Source organism: Convolutriloba macropyga, chromosome 7 (assembly GCF_964194025.1).
Source record: "Convolutriloba macropyga chromosome 7, txConMacr16.3, whole genome shotgun sequence".
Lineage (NCBI taxonomy): Eukaryota > Metazoa > Xenacoelomorpha > Acoela > Convolutidae > Convolutriloba > Convolutriloba macropyga.
The window spans coordinates 30,715,105-30,742,679 of NC_134474.1; the positions used below are offsets into that span (position 1 = coordinate 30,715,105).

At 41.2% G+C, this 27,575-nt stretch overlaps 1 protein-coding gene across 1 annotated transcript in view; it reads left to right on the top strand.

Annotated features, from left to right (window-relative positions):
- LOC142342771 (uncharacterized) overlaps nt 1-26,005 on the top strand; it is a 35,447-nt gene extending 9,442 nt beyond the window's left edge. Inside the window, exons 2-3 of the mRNA XM_075394325.1 lie at nt 37-18,334; nt 25,257-26,005. Coding sequence (XP_075250440.1) covers nt 37-18,334; nt 25,257-25,659 — 18,701 coding nt within the window. The 3' untranslated portion in view covers nt 25,660-26,005. The remainder of the gene's footprint in view (nt 1-36; nt 18,335-25,256) is intronic.
- Nucleotides 26,006-27,575: the final 1,570 nt, after the last annotated feature.

A 27,575-nucleotide genomic window follows, 5' to 3' on the forward strand; every position in this document is an offset into this window, starting at 1 on the left:
AAAAAAAACAATTATATTGATTACTGTACGTTATAGAGGCTACAACTTCAACATATAATACTTCCGCATCAACATCAACAAATACTCCAACTACAAACTCAAGCGCCACTTCAACTAGTTCTCCAACTACAACCCCCTACTCAACTTCAAAAAACACTCCGGCAACGACTTCATCGATCTCATCAACAACCACTTCTAAAACAACTCCGGTTACAAAAAATTCTTCAACATCAACACCGAGTCCGGGTATAATTTTCTCTACGACCGCATCAAGCACTCTGACATCAGCTTCATCTGCTATGTCAACGGGAACGCCAACAACATCAACGAAATCCACTTCAACAACAAATCCGAGTACAACTTCTTCAACGTCAACAAGCACTCCGAATACCACCCTGCCGTCTACGTCAACAATAACTCCAGCCGCAAGTATATCTACCACCTCATCAAATAATCAAACAACCAGCTCCTCTTCAACCTCAACAAGCACTCCGATAACATCTTTGTCGACCACGTCAACAAGCCTTCCAACCACATCAACAACAAATACTCCAGCAACAACTCCAATTAAAGCTTCCTCTTCAAACCCAACAACCACTCCGATAACAACTTCCTCCACGACAAAAGCAAACACTTCGACCATACCAGCGGCAACAACCTCAAGGACAACACCAATTACAACTTCCTCCTCCAGCTCAACAAGCACTCTGACAACATCGTCGACAGCGTCAACTAAATTTCCAACCACAACATCCAGAAACACTTCAACAACCTCACCAATTGAAAGTTCTTTTTCAACGTCAACAAGCACACATACTACAACTCTGCCATTTACCTCAACAAATACTCCAACCACAAGTACAAATACCACCTCATCTACCAGCTACTCTTCAACGACATCAACAACTTCAACAACAACTCCAAATACACCTTCCTTTTCAACCAAACCAGCGGTAACAAACTCAACAACAACTCCGATTACAACCTCGTCCTCAACCTCAACAAGCACTCCTACAAGAACATTGTCGACAACATCAACACCAAATCCAACCACAATATCCGGAACCACATCAACCTCACCTATTACAAGTTCTTCTTCAAGGTCAACAAACACAATTACTACAACTCTGCCATTTACGTCAACAAATACTCCAACCACAAGTACTTCTACCACCTCATCAACTATTCAAGGAACCAGCTCCTCTTCAACGCCATCAGCAACTTCAACAACAACTCCAAATAAAGCTGCCTCTTCAACCTTAACGACCACTCCGATAACAACTTCCTCCACTACGACAGCAAAATCTTCAACCACCCCAGCGGCAACAACCACAACGACAACTCCGATTACAACCTCATCCTCAACCTTTACAAGCACTTTTATAACAACATTGTCGACAACGTCAACACAAAATCCAACCACAACATCTGGAACCACATCAACATCACCGATTATAAGTTCTTCTTCAATGTCAACAAGCACACATACTACAACTCTGCCATTTACGTCAACAAATACTCCAACCACAAGTACATCTACCACCTCATCAACAACTCCTGCTACCAGCTTCTCTTCAACCTCAACGACCACTCCGATAATAATTTCCTCCACTACGACAGCAAAGACTTCCACCACTCCAGCGGCAACAACCTCAACAACTACTCCGATTACAACCTCATCTTCAACATCAACAAGCAGTCTTACAACAACATTGTCGACTACGTCAACACCAATTCCAACCACAACCTCCAGAACCACATCAACATCACCGATTACAAGTTCTTCTTCAGCGTCAACAAGCACACAGGCTACAACTATGCCGTATACGTTAACAAACACTCCAACAACAAGTACATCTAACACCTCATCAACTACTTCTGCTACAAGCTCCTCTTCAATTTCAACAAGCACTCCAATAATATCTTCGTCAACTACGTCAGCAGGACCCTCAACCTCATCAACAACAAGTACTTCAACAACAACCCCAATTACAGCTTCCTCTTCGACCTCAACTACCACTCCAATAAAAACTTCCTCAAGTACGACAGCAAACCCGTCAACATCAGCGGCATCAACCTCAACAACAACTCCGATTACAACCTCATCCTCAACATCAACAAGCACTCTTACAACAACATTGTCGACTACGTCAACACCAAATCCAACCACAACATTCGAAACAACATCAACATCACCGATTACAAGTTCTTCTTCAACGTCAACAAGCACAAAGACCACAACTATGCCGTATACGTTAACAAACACTCCAACAACAAGTACATCTACCACCTCATCAACTACTTCTGCTACAAGCTCCTCTTCAACTTCAACAAGCACACCAATAATATCTTCGTCAACTACGTCAGCAAGACCCTCAACCTCATCAACAACAAGTACTTCAACAACATTCCCAATTACAGCTTCCTCTTCGACCTCAACTACCACTCCAATAAAAACTTCCTCGAGTACGACAGCAAACCCTTCAACAACATCAGCGGCATCAAACTCAACAACAACTCCGATTATAACCTCATCCTCAACATCAACAAGCACTCTTACAACAACATTGTCAACTACGTCAACACCAAATCCAACCACAACATTCAGAACAACATCAACATCACCGATTACAAGTTCTTCTTCAACTCCAACAAGCACAAAGACTACAACTCTGCCGTATACGTTAACAAACACTCCAACAACAAGTACATCTACCACCTCATCAACTACTCAAGGTACCAGCTCCTCTTCAACGACATCAACAACTTCAACAATAACCCCAAATACAGCTTCCTCTTCAACCTCAACGACTACTCCGATAACAACTTCATCAACTACGACAGCAAAACCTTCCACCACCCCAGCGGCAAGAACCTCAACAACGACTCCGATTACAACCTCATCCTCAACATCCACAAGCACTCTTACAACAACATTGTCGACTACGTCAACACCAATTCCAGCCACAACATCCAGAACCACATCAACATCATCGATTACAAGTTCTTCTTTAGCGTCAACAAGCACACAGGCTACAACTATGCCGCCTAAGTCAACAAATACCCAAACAACAAGTACATCTTCCACTTCATCAACTACTCCTGCTACCAGATCCTCTTCAACTTCAGCAAGCCCTCCGATAATATCTTCGTCGACTACGTCAACAAGACCCTCAACCACATCAACAATAAATACTTCAAAAACAACCACAATTAAAGCTTCCTCTTCAACCTCAACTACCACTCCAATAAAAACTTCCTCAAGTACGACAGCAAACCCTTCAACATCAGCGGCATCAACCTCAACAACAACTCCGATTACAACCTCATCCTCAACATCAACAAGCACTCTTACAACAACATTGTCGACTACGTCAACACCAAATCCAACCACAACATTCGAAAAAACATCAACATCACCGATTACAAGTTCTTCTTCAACGTCAACAAGCACAAAGACTACAACTATGCCGTATACGTCTACAAATACTCCAACCACAAGTACATATACAACCTCGTCAACTACTCAAGGTATCAGCTTCTATTCAACTTCAACAAGCATTCCGATAATATCTTCATCGACTACGTCAACAAGACCCTCAACCACATCAACAACAAGTACTTCAACAACAACCCCAATTACAGCTTCCTCTTTGATCTCAACAACCACTCCAATAAAAACTACGTCCAATACGACAGCAAAGCCTTCAACATCAGCGGCATCAACCTCAACAACAACTCCGATTACAACCTCATCCTCAACATCAACAAGCACTCTTACAACAACATTGTCGACTACGTCAACACCAATTCCAGCCACAACCTCCAGAACCACATCAACATCACCGATTACAAGTTCCTCTTCAGCGTCAACAAGCACACAGTCTACAACTATGCCGTCTAAGTCAACAAATACTCCAACCACAAGTACACATACCAACTCATCAACTACTCAAGGTACCAGCTCCTCTTCAACGACATCGACAACTTCAACAACAACTCCAAACACAACTTCCTCTTCAACCTCAACGACTACTCCGATAACAACTTCCTCCACTACGACAGCAAAACCTTCCACCACCCCAGCGGCAACAACCTCAACAGCGACTCCGATTACAACCTCATCCTCAACCTCAACAAGCACTCTTACAACAACATTGTCTACTACGTCAACACCAATTCCAACCACAACATCCAGAACCACATCAGCATCACCGATTACAAGTTCTTCTGCAACGTCAACAAGCACACATACTACAACTCTGTCATTTACGTCAACAGATACTCCAACCACAAGTACATACACCCCTTCATCAACTACTCAAGGTACCAGCTCCTCTTCTACAACATCAACATCTTCAACAACACCTCCAAGCACAGCTTCCTCTTCAACCTCAACGACCACTCCGATAATAATTTCCTCCACTACGACAGCAAAGACTTCCACCACTCCAGCGGCAACAACCTCAACAACTACTCCGATTACAACCTCATCTTCAACATCAACAAGCAGTCTTACAACAACATTGTCGACTACGTCAACACCAATTCCAACCACAACATCCAGAACCACATCAACATCACCGATTACAAGTTCCTCTTCAACGTCAACAAGCAAACTTACTACAACTATGCCGTCTACATCAGCAAATACTCCAATAACAAGTACATTTACCACCTCAACTACTCCTGCTACCAGCTCCTCTTCAACTTCAACAAGCACTCCGATAATATCTTCGTCGTCTACGTCAACAAGACCCTCAACCAGATCAACAACAAGTACTTCAACAACCACCCCAATTACAGCTTCCTCTTCGACCTCAACTACCACTCCAATAAAAAATTCCTCCAGTACAACAGCAAACCCTTCAACCACACCAGCGGCAACAATCTCAACAACAACTCCGATTACAACTTCATCCTCCAGATCAGCAAGTACTTCAACAACAACCCCAATTACAGCTTCCTCTTCGACCTCAACTACCACTCCAATAAAAAGTTCCTCCAGTACGACAGCAAACCCTTCGACCACACCAGCGGCAACAACCTCAACAACAAATCCGACTACAACTTCATCCTTAAGATCAGCAAGTACTTCAACAACAACCCCAATTACAGCTTCCTCTTCGAGCTCAACTACAACTCCATTAAAAACTTCCTTCAGTACAACAGCAAACCCTTCGACCACACCAGCGGCAACAAGCACCCAAACTACATCTACCTTTGACACCAGTATTAGTCAAAGTTCTTCAACTGGCTCATCTAATAGTTCTGTTCCTTCTAGCACGGCTAGTAGTTTTTCAAGCATGTTCACGAGCACTCTATCTTCCTTGCAAAACTCTATGTCAACTTACTTGACCGATACTTCAACAGATCAAGGTACTTCGACAATATCTGTTACCACTACTACGACCATTCCGCTGCCAAAAGTTCAGAGGGCGACAATTGAGGCAAATTGTGATGTTCTTCCAGATGATGAAGAGGAAAGGTTCCGTATAATCGCTGAAGCTCTCAGAGATTACTTTGGCGCATCCATAACTGAAACTGCCATAATAAAAGTTCAGAAAGTAGTATGCGGCTCTATAGTCGCTGACTTCACAATCGTACAGGAAAATGGTGAACCAGTTAATGACTTAGATAGTCCGGATAATAATACTACAATTGTAATTAATGGGCAAGAATTTGACGTGCAAATTTCAGAAGTTGTCCCTGAAACATCAACGACTACATCAGCAAGCACAAAAACTGGCAGCACTTATACAAAAACTACAAGTGCGAGTTCTACTTCTGGACCTACCACTTCAACTGTGAGCACTACTTCCGGACCTACCACTTCAACTGTGAGCACTACTTCCGGACCTACCACTTCAACTGCAAGTACTACTTCTGGACCTACAATTTCAACTCCTAGCACTACTTCTGGGCATATCAGTTCAACAAGCGCACATACTGCAACTCTGCCATTTACGTCAACAAATACTCCAGCCACAAGTACATATACAACCTCGTCAACTACTCAAGGTACCAGCTCCTATTCAACTTCAACAAGCACTCCGATAATATCTTCATCGACTACGTCAACAAGACCCTCAACCACATCAACAACAAGTACTTCAACAACAACCCCAATTACAGCTTCCTCTTCGATCTCAACAACCACTCCAATAAAAACTACGTCCAATACGACAGCAAACCATTCGTCCAACCCAGTGGCAACAACCTCAACAACAGCTTCGATCTCATCCTCAACCTCAACAAACACCCATACAACAACAATGTCGACTACGTCAACACCAATTCCAACGACAACATCCAGAACCACATCAACATCACCGATTATAAGTTCTTCTTCAACGTCAACAAGCACACATACTACAACACTACCATTTACGTCAAAAAATACTCCAACCACAAGCACATATATCACCTCATCAACTACTCAAGGTACCAGCTTTTCTTCAACGACATCAAAAACTTCTACAACAGCTCCAAATACAGCTTCCTCTTCAACTTCAATGACTATTCCGATAACAACATCCTCCACTACGACAGCAAAACCTTCCACCACCCCAGCGGCAAAAACCTCAACAACAACTCCGATTACAACCTCATTCTCAACCTCAGCAACCGCTCTTACAACAACATTGTCGACTACGTCAACGCCAATTCCAACCACAACATCCAGATCGACATCAACATCACTTATTAAAAGTTCTTCTTCAACGTCAACAAGCACACGGGCTAAAAATATGCCGTCTACGTCAACAAATACTCCAACAAAAAACACATCTACCACTTCATCAACCACTGCTGCTACCAGCTCCTCTTCAACTTCAACAAGCACTCCGATAACAGCTTCCTCCACTACGACAGCAAAGCCTTCGAGCACCCCAGCAGCAACATCCTCAATCACAACTCCTATTACAATCTCATCCTCAACCTCAGCAACCGCTCTTACAACAACATTGTCGACTACATCAACACCAATTCCAACCACAACATCCAGATCGACATCAACATCACTTATTACAAGTTCTTCTTCAACGTCAACAAGCACAAAGACTACAACTATGCCGTATACGTCTACAAATACTCCAATCACAAGTACATATACCACCTCGTCAACTACTCAAGGTACCAGCTCCTCTTCTACAACATCAACATCTTCAACAACACCTCCAAACACAGCTTCCTCTTCAACCTCAACGACTACTCCAATAATAACTTCTTCCACTACGACAGCAAAGACTTCCACCACCCCAGCGGCAACAACCTCAACAACTACTCCGATTACAACCTCATCTTCAACACCAACAAGCAGTCTTACTGCAACATTGTCGACTACGTCAACACCAATTCCAACCACAACATCCAGAACCACATCAACATCACCGATTACAAGTTCCTCTTCAACGTCAACAAGCAAACATACTACAACTATGCCGTTTACATCAGCAAATACTCCAATAACAAGTACATTTACCACCTCAACTACTCCTGCTACCAGCTCTTCTTCAACTTCAACAAGCACTCCGATAATATCTTCGTCGTCTACGTCAACAAGACCCTCAACCACATCAACAACAAGTACTTCAACAACAACCCCAATTACAGCTTCCTCTTCGATCTCAACAACCACTCCAATAAAAACTACGTCCAATACGACAGCAAACCCTTCGTCCAACCCAGTGGCAACAACCTCAACAACAGCTTCGATCTCATCCTCAACCTCAACAAACACCCATACAACAACATTGTCGACTACGTCAACACCAATTCCAACCACAACATCCAGAACCACATCAACATCACCGAATACAAGTTCCTCTTCAACGTCAACAAGCAAACATACTACAACTATGCCGTCTACATCAGCAAATACTCCAATAACAAGTACATTTACCACCTCAACTACTCCTGCTACCAGCTCCTCTTCAACTTCAACAAGCACTCCGATAATATCTTCGTCGTCTACGTCAGCAAGACCCTCAACCAGATCAACAACAAGTACTTCAACAACCACCCCAATTACAGCTTCCTCTTCGACTTCAACTACCACTCCAATAAAAAATTCCTCCAGTGCAACAGCAAACCCTTCGACCACACCAGCGGCAACAATCTCAACAACAACTCCGACTACAACTTCATCCTCCAGATCAGCAAGTACTTCAACAACAACCCCAATTACAGCTTCCTCGTCGACCTCAACTACCACTCCAATAAAAGGTTCCTCCAGTACGACAGCAAACCCTTCGATCACACCAGCGGCAACAACCTCAACAACAACTCCGACTACAACTTCATCCTTAAGATCAGCAAGTACTTCAACAACAACCCCAATTACAGCTTCCTCTTCGAGCTCAACTACAACTCCATTAGAAACTTCCTTCAGTACAACAGCAAACCCTTCGACCACACCAGCGGCAACAAGTAGCCAAACTACATCTACCATTGACACCAGTATTAGTCAAAGTTCTTCAACTGGCTCATCTAATAGTTCTATTCCTTCTAGCACGGCTAGTAGTTTTTCAAGCATCTTCACGAGCACTCTATCTTCCTTGCTAAACTCTATGTCAACTTACTTGACCGATACTTCAACAGATCAGGGTACTTCGACAATTTCTGTTACCACTACTACGACCATTCCGCTGCCAAAAGTTCAGAGGGCGACAATTGAGGCAAATTGTGATGTTCTTCCAGATGATGAAGAGGAAAGGTTCCGTATAATGGCTGAAGCTCTCAGAGATTACTTTGGCGCATCCATACCTGAAACTGCCATAATAAAAGTTCAGAAAGTAGTATGCGGCTCTATAGTCGCTGACTTCACAATCGTACAGGAAAATGGTGAACCAGTTAATGACTTAGATAGTCCGGATAATAATACTACAATTGTAATTAATGGGCAAGAATTTGACGTGCAAATTTCAGAAGTTGTCCCTGAAACATCAACGACTACATCAGCAAGCACAAAAACTGGCAGCACTTATACAAAAACTACAAGTGCCAGTTCTACTTCTGGACCTACCACTTCAACTGTGAGCACTACTTCCGGACCTACCATTTCAAATGTGAGCACTACTTCCGGACCTACCACTTCAACCGTGAGCACTACTTCCGGACCTACCACTTCAACTGCAAGTACTACATCTGGAACTACAATTTCAACTCCTAGCACTACTTCTGGGCATATCAGTTCAACAAGCGCACATACTGCAACTCTGCCATTTACGTCAACCAATACTCCAGCCACAAGTACATATACAACCTCGTCAACTACTCAAGGTACCAGCTCCTATTCAACTTCAACAAGCACTCCGATAATATCTTCATCGACTACGTCAACAAGACCCTCAACCACATCAACAACAAGTACTTCAACAACAACCCCAATTACAGCTTCCTCTTCGATCTCAACAACCACTCCAATAAAAACTACGTCCAATACGACAGCAAACCCTTCGTCCAACCCAGTGGCAACAACCTCAACAACAGCTTCGATCTCATCCTCAACCTCAACAAACACCCATACAACAACATTGTCGACTACGTCAACACCAATTCCAACCACAACATCCAGAACCACATCAACATCACCGATTACAAGTTCTTCTTCAACGTCAACAAGCACACAAACTACAACACTACCATTTACGTCAAAAAATATTCCAACCACAAGCACTAATATCACCTCATCAACTACTCAAGGTACCAGCTCTTCTTCAACGACATCAAAAACTTCTACAACAGCTCCAAATACAGCTTCCTCTTCAACTTCAACGACTATTCCGATAACAACATCCTCCACTACGACAGCAGAACCTTCCACCACCCCAGCGTTAAAAACCTCAACAACAACTCCGATTACAACCTCATTCTCAACCTCAACAACTGCTCTTACAACAACATTGTCGACTACGTCAACACCAATTCCAACCACAACATCCAGATCGACATCAACATCACTTATTACAAGTTCTTCTTCAACGTCAACAAGCACACAGGCTAAAAATATGCCGTCTACGTCAAAGAATACTCCAACAAAAAACACATCTACCACTTCATCAACCGCTGCTATTACCAGCTCCTCTTCGACTTCAACAAGCACTCCGATAACAGCTTCCTCCACTTCGACAGCAAAACATTCCACCACTCCAGCGGCAAAAACCTCAACAACAACTCCGATTACAACCTCATCCTCAACCTCAGCAACCGCTCTTACAACAACATTGTCGACTACGTCAACACCAATTCCAACCACAACATCCAGATCGACATCAAAATCACTTATTACAAGTTCTTCTTCAACGTCAACAAGCACACAGACTAAAAATATGCCATCTACGTCAACAAATAATCCAACAAAAAGTACATCTACCACCTCATCAACTACTGCTGCTACCAGCTCCTCTTCGACTTCAACAAGCACTCCGATAACAGCTTCCTCCAGCTCGACAGCAAAACATTCCACCAACCCATCGGCAAAAACCTCAACAACAACTCCGATTACAACCTCATCCTCAACCTCAACGAGCACTCTTACAACAACATTGTCGACTACGTCAACGCCAAATCCAACCACAACATCCGGGACCACATCAAAATTACCGATTACAATTTCTTCTTCAACGTCAACAAGCACACATACTACAACTCCTATTACAATCTCATCCTCAACCTCAGCAAGCACTCTTACAACAACATTGTCGACTACGTCAACACAAATTCCAACCACAACATCCAGAACGACATCAACATCACCGATTACAAGTTCTTCTTCAACGTCAACAAGCACACAGACTAAAAATATACCGTCTACGTCAACAAATACTCCAATAACAAGTACATTTACCACCTCAACTACTGCTACCAGCTCCTCTTCAACTTCAACAATCACTCCGATAATATCTTCATCGACTACGTCAACAAGACCCTCAACCACATTAACAATAAGTACTTCAACAACAACCCCAATTATAGCTTCCTCTTCGACCTCAACTACCACTCCAATAAAAAGTTTCTCCAGTACAACAGCAAACCCTTCGACCACACCAGCGGCAACAACTCCGGTTACAACTTCCTCATCCAGATCAACAAGCACTCTGACCACAACATCGTCGACTACGTCAACTACATTTCCAACCACATCATCCAGAACCACTACAAATACAGCTTCCTCTTCGACCTCGACAACCACTCCGAAAACAACCTCCTCTTCAAGCTTACCAAATACTCCAGCTGTGACAGAGTCAACTACGTCAACAAGCACGCCAACAATAACAACATTTACCACTTCAACATTCACTCCTTTTACGACCACCTCTTCAACTCCAACAGTCACAAAGACTAAAAGTTTGTCAATCACAACGGCAAACACCCCAACAGCAAGCACACAAACAACATCTACCATTGACACCAGTATTAGTCAAAGTTCTTCAACTGGCTCATCTAATAGTTCTATTTCTTCCAGCACGGCTAGTAGTTTTTCAAGCATGTTCACGAGCACTCTATCTTCCTTGCTAAATTCTATGTCAACTTACTTGACCGATACTTCAACAGATCAAGGTACTTCGGCTATTTCTGTTACCACAACTACGACCATTCCGCTGCCAAAACTTCTGAGGGCGACAATTGAGGCAAATTGTGATGTTCTCCCAGATGATGAAGAGGAAAGGTTCAGTATAATGGCTGAAGCTCTCAAAGATTACTTTGGCGCATCCATACCTGAAACTGCCATAATTAAAGTTCAGAAAGTAGTATGCGGCTCTATAGTCGCTGACTTCACAATCGTACAGGAAAATGGTGAACCAGTTAATGACTTAGATAGTCCGGATAATAATACTACAATTGTAATTAATGGGCAAGAATTTGACGTGCAAGTTTCAGAAGTTGTCCCTGAAACATCAACAACTACATCAGCAAGCACAAAAACTGGCAGCACTTATTCAAAAACTACAAGTGCGAGTTCTACTTCTGGAATTACCACTTCAACTGCGAGTACTACTTCTGGACCTACCACTTCAACTGTGAGTGCTACTTCTGGACCTACCGCTTCAACTGCGAGTTCTACTTCTGGACCGACAACTTCAACTCCGAGTACTACTTCTGGACCTAACACTTCAAATGCGAGTACTACTTCTAGACCTACCACTTCAATTGCGAGTATTACTTCTGGACCTAGCAATTCAACTGCGAGTACTACTTCTGAGCCTATCACTTCAACTGTGAGTACTACATCTGGACCAACACCCTCAACTGCGAGTACTACTTCTGGACCTTCCACTTCAACTGCGAGCATTACATCTGAATCTACCACTTCAATTGCGAGTACTACTTCTGGACCTACTACTTCAACTGCGAGTACTACTTCTGTACCTACCACTTCAATTTTGAGTACTACTTCTGGACCTACAACTTCAACTGCTAGTACTACTTCTGGAACTACCACTTCAACTTCGAGTATTACTTCTGGACCTAGCACTTCATCTGTGAGTACTACTTCTGAATCTACCACTTTAACTGCGAGTACTACTTCTGGATCTACCACTTCAACTGCGAGCACTACCTCCGTACCTACCACCTCAACAGCGAGTACTACTTCTGGACCTACAACTTCAACTGCGAGTACTACTTCTGGAACTACCACTTCAACTTCGAGTATTACTTCTGGACCTAGCACTTCATCTGTGAGTACTACTTCTGAACCTACCACTTTAACTGCGAGTACTACTTCTGGATCTACCACTTCAACTGCGAGCACTATCTCCGTACCTACCACCTCAACAGCGAGTACTACTTCTGGACCTACAACTTCAACTGTGAGTGCTACTTCTGGACCTACCGCTTCAACTGCGAGTACTACTTCTGAGCCTATCACTTCAACTGTGAGTACTACTTTTGAACCTACACCCTTAACTGCGAGTTCTACTTCTGGACCGACAACTTCAATTACCAGTACTACTTCTGGACCTAACACTTCAACTGCGAGTACTACTTCTAGACCTACCACTTCAACTGCGAGTACTACTTCTGGACCTACCAGTTCAAATGCCAGTACTACTTCTGAGTCTATCACTTCAATTGCGAGTTCTACTTCTGGACCGAAAACTTCAACTCAGAGTACTACTTCTGGACCTAACACTTCAACTGCGAGTACTACTTCTAGACCTACCACTTCAACTGCGAGTACTACTTCTGGACCTACCAGTTCAACTGCCAGTACTACATCTGAGTCTATCACTTCAACTGCGAGTACTACTTCTGTACCTTCCACTTCAACTGCGAGTATTACTTCTGAATCTACCACTACATTTGCGAGTACTACTTCTGGACCTACTACTTCAACTGCAAGTAATACTTCTGGACCTACCATTTCAACTGCGAGTACTACTTCTGGATCTACCACTACAACTGCGAGTACTACTTCTGGATCTACCACTTCAACTGCGAGTACTACTTCTGGATCTACCACTCCATCTGCGAGTACTACTTCTGGACCTACCACTTCAACTGTGAGCACTACTTCCGGACATACCACTCCATCTGCGAGTACTACTTCTGGACCTACCACTTCAACTGTGAGCACTACTTCCGGACATACCACTTCAACTGCGAGTACTACTTCTGGATCTACCACTCCATCTGCGAGTACCACTTCTGGACCTACCACTTCAACTGTGAGTACTACTTCCGCACCTACCACTTACACTGCGAGTACTACTTCTGGACCCACCACTTCAACTGCAAGTAATACTTCTGGACCTACCACTTCAACTGCGAGTACTACTTCTGGATCTACCACTACAACTGCGAGTACTACTTCTGGATCTACCACTACAACTGCGAGTACTACTTCTGGATCTACCACTTCAACTGAGAGTACTACTTCTGGATCTACCACTCCATCTGCGAGTACTACTTCTGGACCTACCACTTCAACTGTGAGCACTACTTCCGGACATACCACTCCATCTGCGAGTACTACTTCTGGACCTACCACTTCAACTGTGAGCACTACTTCCGGACATACCACTTCAACTGCGAGTACTACTTCTGGATCTACCACTCCATCTGCGAGTACCACTTCTGGACCTACCACTTCAACTGTGAGTACTACTTCCGCACCTACCACTTACACTGCGAGTACTACTTCTGGACCCACCACTTCAACTGCAAGTAATACTTCTGGACCTACCACTTCAACTGCGAGTACTACTTCTGGATCTACCACTACAACTGCGAGTACTACTTCTGGACCTACCACTTCAACTGCGAGTACTACTTCTGGACCTACCACTTCGATTGCGAGTACTACTTCTGGACCTACCCCTTCAATTGCGAGTACTACTTCTACACCTACCACTTCAACTGTTAGTACTACTTCCGGACCTACCACTCACACTGCGAGTACTACTTCTGGACCTACCACCTCAACTTTAAGTAATACTTTTGGACCCACCAATTCAACTGCGAGTACTAATTCTGGATCTACCACTCCAACTGCGAGCACTACTTCCGGACCTACAACTTCAACAACGAGTACTACTTCTGGACCTACCATTTCAACTGTGAGTACTACTTCCGGACCTAACAGTTCAACTGCGAGTGCTACTTCTAGAACTACCACTTCAACTGCGAGTACAACTTCTGGACCTACCACTTCAACTGCGAGTACTACTTTCGGACCTACCACTTCAACTGCGAGTACTACTTCTGGACCTAACACTTCAACTGTGAGTACTACTTCTGGACCTACCACTTCAACTGCGAGTACTACTTCTGGACCTACCACTTCGACTGCGAGTACTACTTCTGGATCTACCACTTCAACTGCGAGTACTACTACTGGACCTACCACTTCAACTGCGAGTAATACTTCCGGTCCTACCACTTCAACTGCGAGTACTACCTCTGGACCTACCATATCGACTGCGGGTACTACTTCTGGAACTACCACTGCGACTGCGAGTACTACTTATGGACCTACCACTTCGACTGCGGGTACTACTTCTGGACATACCACTTCGACTGCGAGTACTACTTCTGGACCTACCACTTCAACTGCGAGTACTACTTCAGGACCTACCACCTCGACTGCGAGTACTGCTTCTGGACCTACCACTTCGACTGCGAGTACTACTTCTGGACCTACCACTTCGACTGCGAGAACTACTTCTGAAATTACCGTTTCGACTGCGAGTACCACTTTTGGACCTACCACTTCAACTGCGAGTACTACTTCAGGACCTACCACTTCAACTGCGAGTACTACTTCTGGACCTACCACTTCAACTGTGAGTACTACTTCTGAACCTACCACTTCGACTGCGAATACTACTTCTGGACCTACCACATCAACTGCGAGTACTACTTCTGGACCTACAACTTCAACTGCGAGTACTACCTCTAGATATACCACTTCAACTGCGAGTACTACTTCTGGAGTTACCATTTCAACTGCGAGTACTACTTCTGGACCTACCACTTCAACTGCGAGTACTACTTCTGGACCTACCACTTCGACTGCGAGTACTACTTCTGGACCTACCACATCAACTGCGAGTACTACTTCTCGACCTACCACTTCGCCTGCGAGTACTACTTCTGGACCTACCACTTCGACTGCGAGTACTACTTCGACTGCGAGTACCACTTCTGGACCTACCATTTCAACTGCGAGTACTACTTCTCGACCTACCACTTCGCCTGCGAGTACTACTTCTGGACATACCACTTCGACTGCGAGTACCACCTCTGGACCTACCACTTCAACAGCGAGTACTACTTCTGGACCTACCACTTCAACTGCGAGTACTACTTCCGGACCTACCACATCGACTGCGAGTACTAATTCTGAAATTACCACTTCGACTGAGAGTACCACTTCTGGACCTACCACTTCAACTGCGAGTACCACCTCTGGACCTACCACTTCAACTGCGAGTACCACCTCTGGACCTAACACTTCAACTGCGAGTACTACTTCTGGACCTACCACTTCAACTGCGAGTACTACTTCCGGACCTACCACTTCGACTGCGAGTACTACTTCTGGACCTACCACTTCAACTGCGAGTACTACTTCCGGACCTACTACATCGACTGCGGGTACTACTTCTGGACATACCACTTCGACTGCGAGTACCACCTCTGGACCTACCACTTCAACTGCGAGTACTACTTCTGGACCTACCACTTCAACTGCGAGTACTACTTCCGGACCTACCACTTCGACTGCGAGTACTACTTCTGGACCTACCACATCGACTGCGAGTACTGCTTCTGAAATTAACACTTCAACTGTGAGTACTACTTCTGAACCTACAACTTCAACTGCGAGTACTACTTCTGGATCTACCACTTCAACTGCGAGTACTACTTCTGGAGCTAACATTTCAACTGCGAGTACTACTTCTGGACCTACCACTTCAACTGCGAGTACTACTTCTGGACCTACCACTGCGACTGCAAGTACTACTTCTGGACCTACCACATCAACTGCGAGTACTACTTCTGGACCTGCCACTTCGACTGCGAGTACTACTTCTGGACCTACCACTTCGACTGCGAGTACTACTTCTGGACCTACTACTTCGACTGCGAGTACCACTTCTGGACCTACCACTTCAATTGCGAGTACTACTTCTGGACCAACCACTTCGACTGCGAGTACTACTTCTGGACCTACCACATCAACTGCGAGTACTACTTCTGGACCTACCACTTCAACTGCGAGTACTACTTCTGGAGCTACCACTTCGACTGCGAGTACTACTTCTGGACCTACCACATCAACTGCGAGTACTACTTCTGGACCTACCACTTCGACTGCGAGTACTACTTCTGGGACTACCACATCAACTGCGAGTACTACTTCTGGACCTACCACTTCAACTGCGAGTACTACTTCTGGATCTACCACTTCAACTGCGAGTACTACTTCTGGAGCTACCACTTCAACTGCGAGTAATACTTCCGGACCTACCACTTCAACTGCGAGTACTACTTCTGGACATACCACTTCGACTGCGAGTACTACTTCTGGACATACCACATCAACTGCGAGTACTACTTCTGGGCCTACCACTTCGACTGCGAGTACTACTTCCGGGCCTACTGCTTCGACTGCGAGTACCACCTCTGGAACTACCACTTCAACTGCGAGTACTACTTCTGGACCTACCACTTCAACTGCGAGTACTACTTCCGGACCAACCACTTCGACTGCGAGTACTACTTCTGGACCTACCACTTCGACTGCGAGTACTACCTCTGGACCTACCACTTCGACTGCGAGTACTACTTCTGGACCTACCACTTCGACTGCGAGTACGACTTTTGGACCTACCACTTCAACTGCGAGTACTACTTCTGGACCTACCACTTCAACTGCGAGTACTACTTCCGGACCCACCACTTCAACTGCGAGTACTACTTCTGGACCTACCACTTCGACTGCTAGTACTAATTCTGAACCTACCACTTCAACTGTGAGTACTACTTCCGGACCTACCACTTCAACTGCGAGTACTACTTCTGGGCCTACTGCTTCAACTGCGAGTACTACTTCTGGACCTACTGCTTCAACTGCGAGTACTACTTCTGGACCTACTGCTTCAACTGCGAGTACTACTTCTGGACCTACTGCTTCAACTGCAAACACTACTTCTGGACCTACTGGAGCTAGTACAGATTCGCGAACTACAAATACTCCAGCAGGTGGAGCGTCGCAGACCACAGACAGTGCGGCAACTGAAAGCTCTGCTTCGACAGTTGCAGTTACTACTCAGGGTGCAACAGTTACTGCTGCTCCCACAACATCTGCAACAACCACAACATCAACTGCACCAACCACTCTATCGTCGGCCGCGACCACTTCTGTCGCCAGCACAACAACCACGACAATTGCATCGTCAAATGGTCTCGATGAAATCGTCTACAGAATTATTTGGGACTTTGACTCAACAATAACAAGTTGCGCCGAGATTTTGCCTCAAACACAGAGTGACTATGACGAGCTGGCTGCAGAAATAAAGACATTTTTAATGAATGGAGGTGTCAGTTTGCCGGTTGATGCTGTTATCGATAGATTGGTAGCTGTTTGTGGCTCTCTTGACGTGCAGTTCACAATCACAGGAGCAGATGCCAATTACCTGGACACTATGGTTTCCCTTATTGGGTCTAGTGCCGCCGCGTTCCGCTGGAGGAACCAAGATTTGACCCTAGTGGGTGTACAGGCAAGCTTCACTAGCGCTGCTGAAGATAGTGCATTGCCGATTGTGCTTGGGTGCGTTTTGGGCTTCATTGTTTTGGTGTTGATTGGAGCCCTGGTAGTCGGGTAAGTTTCAATTTGACAAAAAACAGCATTAACAGGTAAGAATTAGTCTTTCCACATTCTTCTTTTCATCTCTGAAAGGGTTGCATTCACAAAACCTTTTGTTTGATTATTACAGATAGAAATAATTAAGCTATTAATCGGCTCTTCGAATTAGGAGAAAACAAAAGAGAAAAGCGAGCAAAACAAAGAAAAATAGATCATTTTAGTGAGAATCATACATCGAGGACATTTGAAAAGCAAGCAAAAATGGGGTTGAAAAATGTAATAAATGGAAATTAGCAAAGCAATGCTCAAGTGGCCTGTTGTGAATACTACGATCATCATTTCCAAAATTGACCAATCAGAAACAATTAAAATGATTCTTTCTTAAAATTACCGGTCAAAAACGCTCAAAACCGATCAAAAACGGTCACTCCCCACGTCATTTTGACCGTTTTTGATCGGTCTGCTCAACAGGACAGTTGTTATCGCCATCTAGAGTTTATCAAACTCCGAGGCGAAGCCGAGTTGTTGAATACCTTCGAGAGGGCGATAACAACCGTTTGTTGATGTTTTTTAATCAACTCTCGTTGCCGTAGGGGCGAACAAAACGTTGCAGAAAACGATGGTCTAGTCCCAAAGCAGAGTATCGCCCCTGTTGCAGATTTTTGTAGAACTGATCGGGCGCTGACAAGTTATTTATTTCATAGGTAAATTATGCAAATATAGTAATAGCAAACAAGAGCTGGTTAAAGTTCATTTTTCTCTTCCATTTGAGATTATTATTAACTCGAACTTCAACCTTTGAGCTTTGTCGAGCAACTTCGAAATTTTGGCTCTCAGTTCCACTTTATGGCCCCGCTATAAATAAATATAAAAATAACATTAAATGTTTGTTAAGTACTTCATACTTCAAAGGGATACGAGCTAGATATTACGGCATCTTCAAGTCAAAAGATTTTCATGTTGTCCAAAAAAGATAGTAGTCCAGGCTAGAGCGTACAAGCTCTGTTTCTTCGCCCATCGTGAGTTTTTTTTATCTAATTTCAACCTAATAAATCGTTGGCTTTTGTCAGTTTCTAGATAAAACCTATCAAGCCTTATCTTTTTCGTCAATTTGAACAATTTTCAACGCTCTTAAAAGCTAACATAATAATTTACCTACGACTAATTCGCAACAAAGAGTGACGAAGAATTACGCAACTGACAAAACACCAACAAAAATTGAAAAAAAAAGTTGAATACTGATCAAATCCACTCGTTCTTTACGTCAGTTTTGCCCCATTTTGTCAACGAATTGGCTAAAACAAATTGACAATACTATTATACTTTACTTTTCGTTCAAACTTCAAAACTTTATACCAGCCCAACTTATTTTAGGCCTAGCGATATCTTTTGGGGCAAGATACAAAAATGGTATCCTTGAAAAGCTATTGAAAAACTGAAACCAATGCTGAAGAACATTTTTTAAAATTATCGTTTTTTGAAAAAAAATGTAGGCTTGAAATTTCAAAATTTTTCACAATCTTGACATTTTCACCCCAGGCCTAGGCCTCGACTTATGAAAAGACTTTAAAAGTCTAGTAGGGGGGCCAATGTTGATTATAATTACACGGTCGAGCTTCCTAGTTAAAGTCGAGCTAATATCTTTTCATGGGTGGAGCTAAAGTCTTTTTCATACCGAAGAAAGTCCAGCTAAGGTCTTTTCATGGGTCCATCATTAGTCTTTTCATAACTCTGTTTTTTTTCAAAATTCAGAGTTTTAATTTTTTCTGCTTCTGTACATACAGATGCAGAACCGGAGCAAGACTAAATAGCTTTGCACTAGAGCAGTTCAACTTAAGAATCAGTTGGAAAACTGCCAAAAGCCTTACGACTTTTGTCAAATCTAAGATAAAGAGTTATTGCAGCTTGAGTATATAACTGCATTACTTGATTCAATGAAACCAGCTAGCTTAAATGTGTTGGTCATAGTCTCATTAGGCATGACAAAATTTCGGCATTATTCATTTTGTTTTCCCTTCCAAAATTATGAGTTATCTTTTTAAAAAATTCATCAAAAAAGGTGAAGGTGCATACATGCTCACTGCATTATATGTAATATTCCACGTAAAATGTTAATGGCAAAAAACAAACTTTTAAAAAGACTAATGATTGACCCATGAAAATACTTTAACTCGACTTCGTTTGCAAGCATTGGGTCGAGCTTAAGTCCAGCCCAAATTTTGGGTCGAGCCAAAGTATTTTGTGAAATTTTCGGTCCAGCTAAAGTCTTGCTAAAAATCTGAGTCGAGCTAAAGTCCAGAATGTCTTAAAGTCCAGCTTATATTTTTTCATAGCATTAAATGAGTCAAGTATGGTCTTTTCATAGTACATTTTGGCCGAGCATTGTCTTTTCATAAGCCTGTACCTAGACCTGGGACGCCTCCTTCAAAACACTCAAAAACATTTTTTGACAAATTTGTTTGGCAACTGTTTATATTGGCTGCGATAGCAGTAACTGAATGGAGCAAACATAGGCGTTCTCTTGGTTTTCAGTTTGCAATGATCTTGAAATATATTACGGCTCCATCTTTTTTTCGAAAACCTTTCGCTCTATTTTTTGGTTTATCAGATAAATTAAAACGGAGTGATAATCTTCATCGCGCTGATGTACTAAAAGCAGCAAAAACGAGGAGTTTTATGTTATGGATTTTTTTTCTATAGAAAACTATGTGGATTGGGTCAAGAATTTTTTGACGAATTTTTAGTTTTTAAGAAATTTTTGTCTCTTGCGGCAATTTAACTACTGGCTCCTGTTTTCAATTCTTAACTTGATTTTGCAAATGCTTTGAAGAAGTGATCCACGTGTTCTAGTGGCAGTGACAGAAATTTTGAAGTCCTCAAAGAGCAATTAACGGTATATAGGTATTACTGAAGTTATTTAAAAGTTTCATTGCGCATCTACATATTTGAATCTACTTGTTTCCAAAAAATCAGTAAATTTAAATTTTTTGTGTTTTTGTGTATTTTCTGGCGATTTAGTACTGTCATTTAGCTTTAGAGATTAATGTCTTATTGAGTGTCTGATGAGGCAGAACTAGATCACGTTGATGGTATCCATTCATTTTAACTTTTTTTTATTTATCTAGTTTTTTTTATGACTTTGACAGTAATTTTTCTCAAGAAACATCAATAATGTTTTGTGTTCTGTCTGTTTTTGTCGTTTTGTTATCTTGTCTCCTCTTCTTATTAGTTGCTCTTCTCAATTCGTCCCTGCTGACACATAATTGAACAAGGAGGCTCAGTAATGTGCGTTTGCACATAAGGTTCCGACCCCGCATATCCACAAGTTTGGCTTAATTGTTGACCAAATGAAGGTAGAAAACTTTCAAAAATTCTCCCATATTGAACAAAAATAATTAGTGTATGAATAAAAAATGTCTCTAGCTCAAATCACATATTAAAGTAAACAATGCCGAGCTAGTCGACCAATGATACTTTTCATTATTAAGACTACGAGACAAGACAAACAAGAAATCAAATAACATCAACAAGCATATACATCCAAAACTCAATGTCAATTTTTTTGAAGAAAAAACTAAATAATTGCGAAGTCAAAAAAGAGTTTCAAATAAAACCTAAATTGAACAAACTAGCTTGTTTTTCGCCAGAAAAAACATGGGACCACTCTTTGATGAGAGGTAACAAGCAGAGAAAAAAGCACAAAGAGGACGATTTTACAAAAAAAAAACGTTTGTCTTCTCGAAAACATATAATTCAATGAAATCCATTAGATATAAATTGAAATTTTGAATAGATTTATTGTCATTCGTACTTTAAAACAAAGACATTTAGACCTGTCAATTTTTGGAATATGTCGAACGTCTACAAATATAAACGTCAAATACAGACGAAAAACAAAAATTTCCGTTAAGTTTTTCAATAAAATGGCGACGAAGCCGTTGAAACCATTTTCTAATCAGTAAAAATTAAGATATAGTCAATTGCGTCTTCTTCAAAACCCAATAGGGGGATAACTGACAGCCGAAAATTGAGACTGGGTAACGCGATTTAAAAAAGAACAAAAGGGAGAAGTTTAAAAATACATTTATCTTAAAATTTTTTTCGAGAAATATTGATTTCAAAGGTATCAAAAAATTAGAAAGCAACTGAAACCACTGAATAGGGTTTCTATTTCCCCAAAAAGGCATTGGGAGTTGGCATTAACCAGTATGTGTCATACATCTACAAAAACAACGATAAATAGCCAGACAAAAATAAAAACAATTATTTCGCAAAGAAACTGGTATTGAAGGCGTAAAACAATAAGCATTGCACTAAAAACCTTATATTTGTTCAATTGTGCAATTTGTTAACACTAACAATTCGCTATTCAATTTGCAGGTAAGGAGACAAGATAACATGTAAAAAAACAGCCAAGTTCAATTTTGAAAATTATGTTTATATCTTCTAAAACATTTGAGTCCAAAGTCATGAAGAACTTTAGCGGTCAAATAAAATCAGCAACAAGTTTTTCCAGAGCAAGCCGCTGTAACCTGCAATTATGCAGTTCGTCTCATTCGACTTCACAAAGAATGGCAAACAAAGACGAAAATCAAACAACAATGTATTCTTTTGCAAAAACCGGTATCGAGGCCGTTAAAACAATTAGCGATCCACCAAAAAAACCATATGTTGAATTTTGCCTTACTTCGTCAAAAATAAGTTCATAAACAGCCTGCATTTATTGAGAATAGGTCCCATGTCGGCGAAAAAAAAATAAGCAGAGATATGTGAAACTAAAAAAAAAAACATCTGTATAATTTTTTTAAAACATGATTTCCAAGTCACAAAAAACATTAGCTATCAACCGTAATCAGTAGATAGGTTCCTTTTGTTATCCTTAGAAAGAATCTACGACCTGTAATTATCCACAATTTGTCAAATGACCACAAAAAGAACGATGAATAACGACGAAAAACAAAATAAAATGTTAAATTCTTCTAGAAGACAGACTCTAAGCAGTTAAAACAATATCCTATTCACCTACAGACCAATGTGTTAAAATGTGCCTTCCCTTAAAATGCCCAGAATACGATACTTGAACTGTCAATAAAGTGACAAGAGCGTAAAAAGAAACTGAATGACGGAAAATGTCAAAGAATTATAAATTTTGTACGAAAACTTGTAGTATCAAAGCAGAAAAACGATTACTTAAAAGGTAAGGTTGCATTAAGTGTAAATTTTTCATTGATTAGAAACAGGATGTGACCTGTGTTTGAGGACCTTTAGCTAGAAAATGACCAAGAAAAGAGACGAAAGTCGCAAAGCTCAATAAATCATTGTTCATTTTAAAAAAAAAATGATTTTCTAAAGTCAAAACAAGCATAAGATTTCGACTAAAAAGCGAAATAGGTTTCCTAAAAATTCCCTAGGGATGAAATCAGTTGGACCTGTTATTACTACCTTTTGATGTTAATTGTTTTTTTTTCAGTAATTAAAGTAAGAAATGGGGAAACGCGAACAATTTTTAAAAAGACATCGACTGATTACAATCATTTTTTTGGACTTTAAGAAACAACGATTAGACCATAACTATCTTAGCTATTGCCGCTTGTCTATTAGGAACAATTGCTTATCCAAAATATTATGGAAATGGATTATTTGACAAAAAGTCAATATATCAAGTATAAATCATGCATTTTGCCTAATTAAAGAGTTAAATTAGCGAATAACCGACAAACGTTTAATTCAAGTACACTCTGAAAGGATCCACAATTAAAACTAGCCTGTCTTTGAGTCACAAAAATTTGCGTCAGCAATTATTAGGTGTATTAATGCTTTAAATTTGAACGAATTGATTACAAAAGCATATTTCGAGACATTTTTGATGGATAAAAGGCCGAAATTTTATGTATTTGGCCAAAAATTTAGCCAAAAAATTGAACCAACCAGTTGAAAAACATTCGTGTGCTTAGAGGTAAGACAAACAACACTATCGTTACCAATTTTAACATATTTTTGAGCAAAATTGGCAAAAAGATTGCATAAAAATACGGAAAATGTGAACAGAAACAACGAAAATCAGTCAAATGTTCACATAACTTTAAACCTCAATAACTCTGTTGAAAAAACGACATTCAGTAAACTTTTTAGTTATATTTTTTACTAAATTCAGTGATATTGTTGTTATCAGTATTAACTAATTTTAGCAAAATTGAGGAAAATATTAGGCAAAATGTGAACAAAACAACGGATTTCTGTCTACTATTCACAAAACTTTAAACCTTTATAACTCTCTCCAAAAAGCGAAAATAAAAAAAATCTTTTTAATTCCACATTCTACGTTGGACAGGCTTTCTAATGATACCACTCACAACCCTCTACGATGAATATATCGATCGGCGAAAATTGACTGAACAAAAAAAACCCGTTTGAGTATATAGTTCCTCCCCCACTAGTGGGTCGGAACAATAAAGTTAATGCTGTCAAATCATATTTTTAACCAATTTTACAAAGCTTGACAGAACACCATTGGAGGAAGCGGAACACAAAGTAAAGGGCTTAATATACCTCTTCGCGCTCGTTCTCAAAAAATGTCATTTTTTTTAAAAATTTTGTGGCCTTTTGGTTGTCCTATTAATTAATCTCAGAACTGATAGTTTTCATATACTCTCTCATTAAACAAAATTGAAGCTATTCCGTGATTTAATTTTGTTGCTGTTCGTTTTCTTTATTATGAGACTCGTTTACTATATATAGTAACTAGTCAAAAACTCAATGAAGTAGGTTTCGATTTTTTTTAGAATTAACTGAAATTGACATAGATTTAGATCAAGGGCAAGTTTTAAAATAGCTAATTATAATTCATTAAACTATATACAGTTATCGTCATTTGATGAGCTGGGAAATTATGTGCAAACGCACATTACCGATTCTCATTGTTTACTTTTAAAAACAGGTACATTTTCCTGAGCCACGAACCCAGTTCATCTGTGGGTGATGACTCAAACACTTCTCCTGAACAACAGAACTCAGACGTGGAGAACAGCGGAGGCAGGCAGAGCAGAGGTGAGGACCTCACAGGAGTTCAAACTGAATCCCAAGCCTCTTTGGAAGCACTTCAAACTGAATCCCAAGCCCCCTTGGAAGCACTTCAAACTGTATCTCAAGCCCCCTTGCGAGGAGTTGCACAAATTGAGCCCAGTTCACACGAAGACTACGGACCGAATGCTATCCGTGTGAACGACGGTAACCAATCACGCACCAACATGGGCTACGTTCGAGAATCGGATGGAATGTCGCCGACGACGTCTCGGCAAATGAACGCCCCGACCGAGCGAGCTATTACGCCGCTCGAATGACTATACGAAAGATAAGGAGCCAGCACCCTAATAACAATAAGACTGCCAAAAGACGCTCAACTTCACGACTAATCGACACTGCGGAATCAGCCAGACGCGGCGGAATCATCGGAATTACTTACTGAACAAAAATGCACTAGATTAGCTTTGATAAGACCACTTGAACTTCATTACGGCCATGTGGTTCATAAGTTAGATAATCATGAATCTGGTTGCTCAATTTGAAGAGACTGCGACATAAATCGCAACAATCTACATATTAAGCCAGTTGGTCTGAACGTCAAGTGGCACCACTAATTGTACATTCAGACATGAGACTGAATTAAATTTATTTTTGTTCTCTTTACTCCAAACCCCTCCTCTTCTCTTTTGGCTAAGAAATCAGGCATTTAAACTTATGACGCTGCTGAATTTCTGCATTTGAAAAGTTGCATGCGCCCTGTTTCAACAGAACAAGAGGCAATTGAAGTGCTTATGTATTTTAGCCTTAGGAGATAAGCCAGGTTTTTGAGGTGAAACTATTTTTTCTCAAATCTGAACACGTTTTGGACATACATAGGCACCTCTGAGGCACGATGGGCGTCAACAAACTTTTAACGCGTATTCGAACAGATTACTTCTTTTGAAACTAGTGCCAAAAAGAAAAAAAATTCCAAGGCGCCAGGAAGTACAAAAAAGTTCTCTTTCATTTCAAAATCTATCAGTTCAAGTTAAATTTGGATATTTTCCGTAATTTTCCCACATAACATTATGCACCCCCTGCCCTGCCCTCATAACTGAAAACACTTAGAGCTAAAAATTTGACTCGTGCTCCGGGAGTTGTCAAATACGCATCAAATAAGATGGTGGGCAGAACGAGAAAAGATCCAAAAATTCTATTGAGTTTGTTTCTAAAAAATTTGAAACTAGTGCCAAAAAGAAAAAATTCCAAGGCGCCAGGAAATACAAAAAAGTTCTCTTTCAGTTCAAAATCTATCAGTTCAAGTTAAATTTGGATATTTTCCGTAATTTTCCCACATAACATTATGCAACCCCTGCCCTGCCTTCATAACTGAAAACACTTAGAGCTAAAAGTTTGACTCGTGCTCCGGGAGTTGTCAAATACGCCTCAAATAAGATGGTAGGCATTAGGAGAAAAGATCCAAAAATTCTATTGAGTTTGTTTCTAAAAAATTTGAAACTAGTGCCAAAAAGAAAAAATTCCAAGGCGCCAGGAAGTACAAAAAAGTTCTCTTTCAGTTCAAAATCTATCAGTTCAAGTTAAATTTGGATATTTTCCGTAATTTTCCCACATAACATTATGCAACCCCTGCCCTGCCTTCATAACTGAAAACACTTAGAGCTAAAAATTTGACTCGTGCTCCGGAAGTTGTCAAATACGCATCAAATAAGATGGTGGGCAGAACGAGAAAAGATCCAAAAATTCTATTGAGTTTGTTTCTAAAAACTAACTGCTTAGATCCCCCCAGCTTTGCAATTGAAAAACAAAGCAGAACAAGTTCTGAACCCACAATCCTATGCATTGAATGAGAAACTTAAAAAACCCTCTATCTGAACAGGAGAACAATGAAACATTACAAGCCAAACCAAAAAATAGTTCCACAAATTCAGTGATTAATGAAAAAAAACCAAAATAAGAGACTTTTTTGGTATCAGGGTTTTGAATATGAAAGTTTCCCATCAAAGTGTAAAAAAAGAACAGTATTATTGGCATCCAAAATTAATCTTGCTTTACATATAGGAGACAAGCAAACAGGCAAGAATGGTTAAACTGAAAATAGCAACTTGCTATTTTCAGGTTAACCATTCTTGCTTGTTTGTTTGTCTCCTATATGTAAAGCAAGATTAACTTTGGATGCCAAAAATACTGTTCTTTTTTTGAAACAGAAATACTAAAAATTTGCTGCAGATTTTTG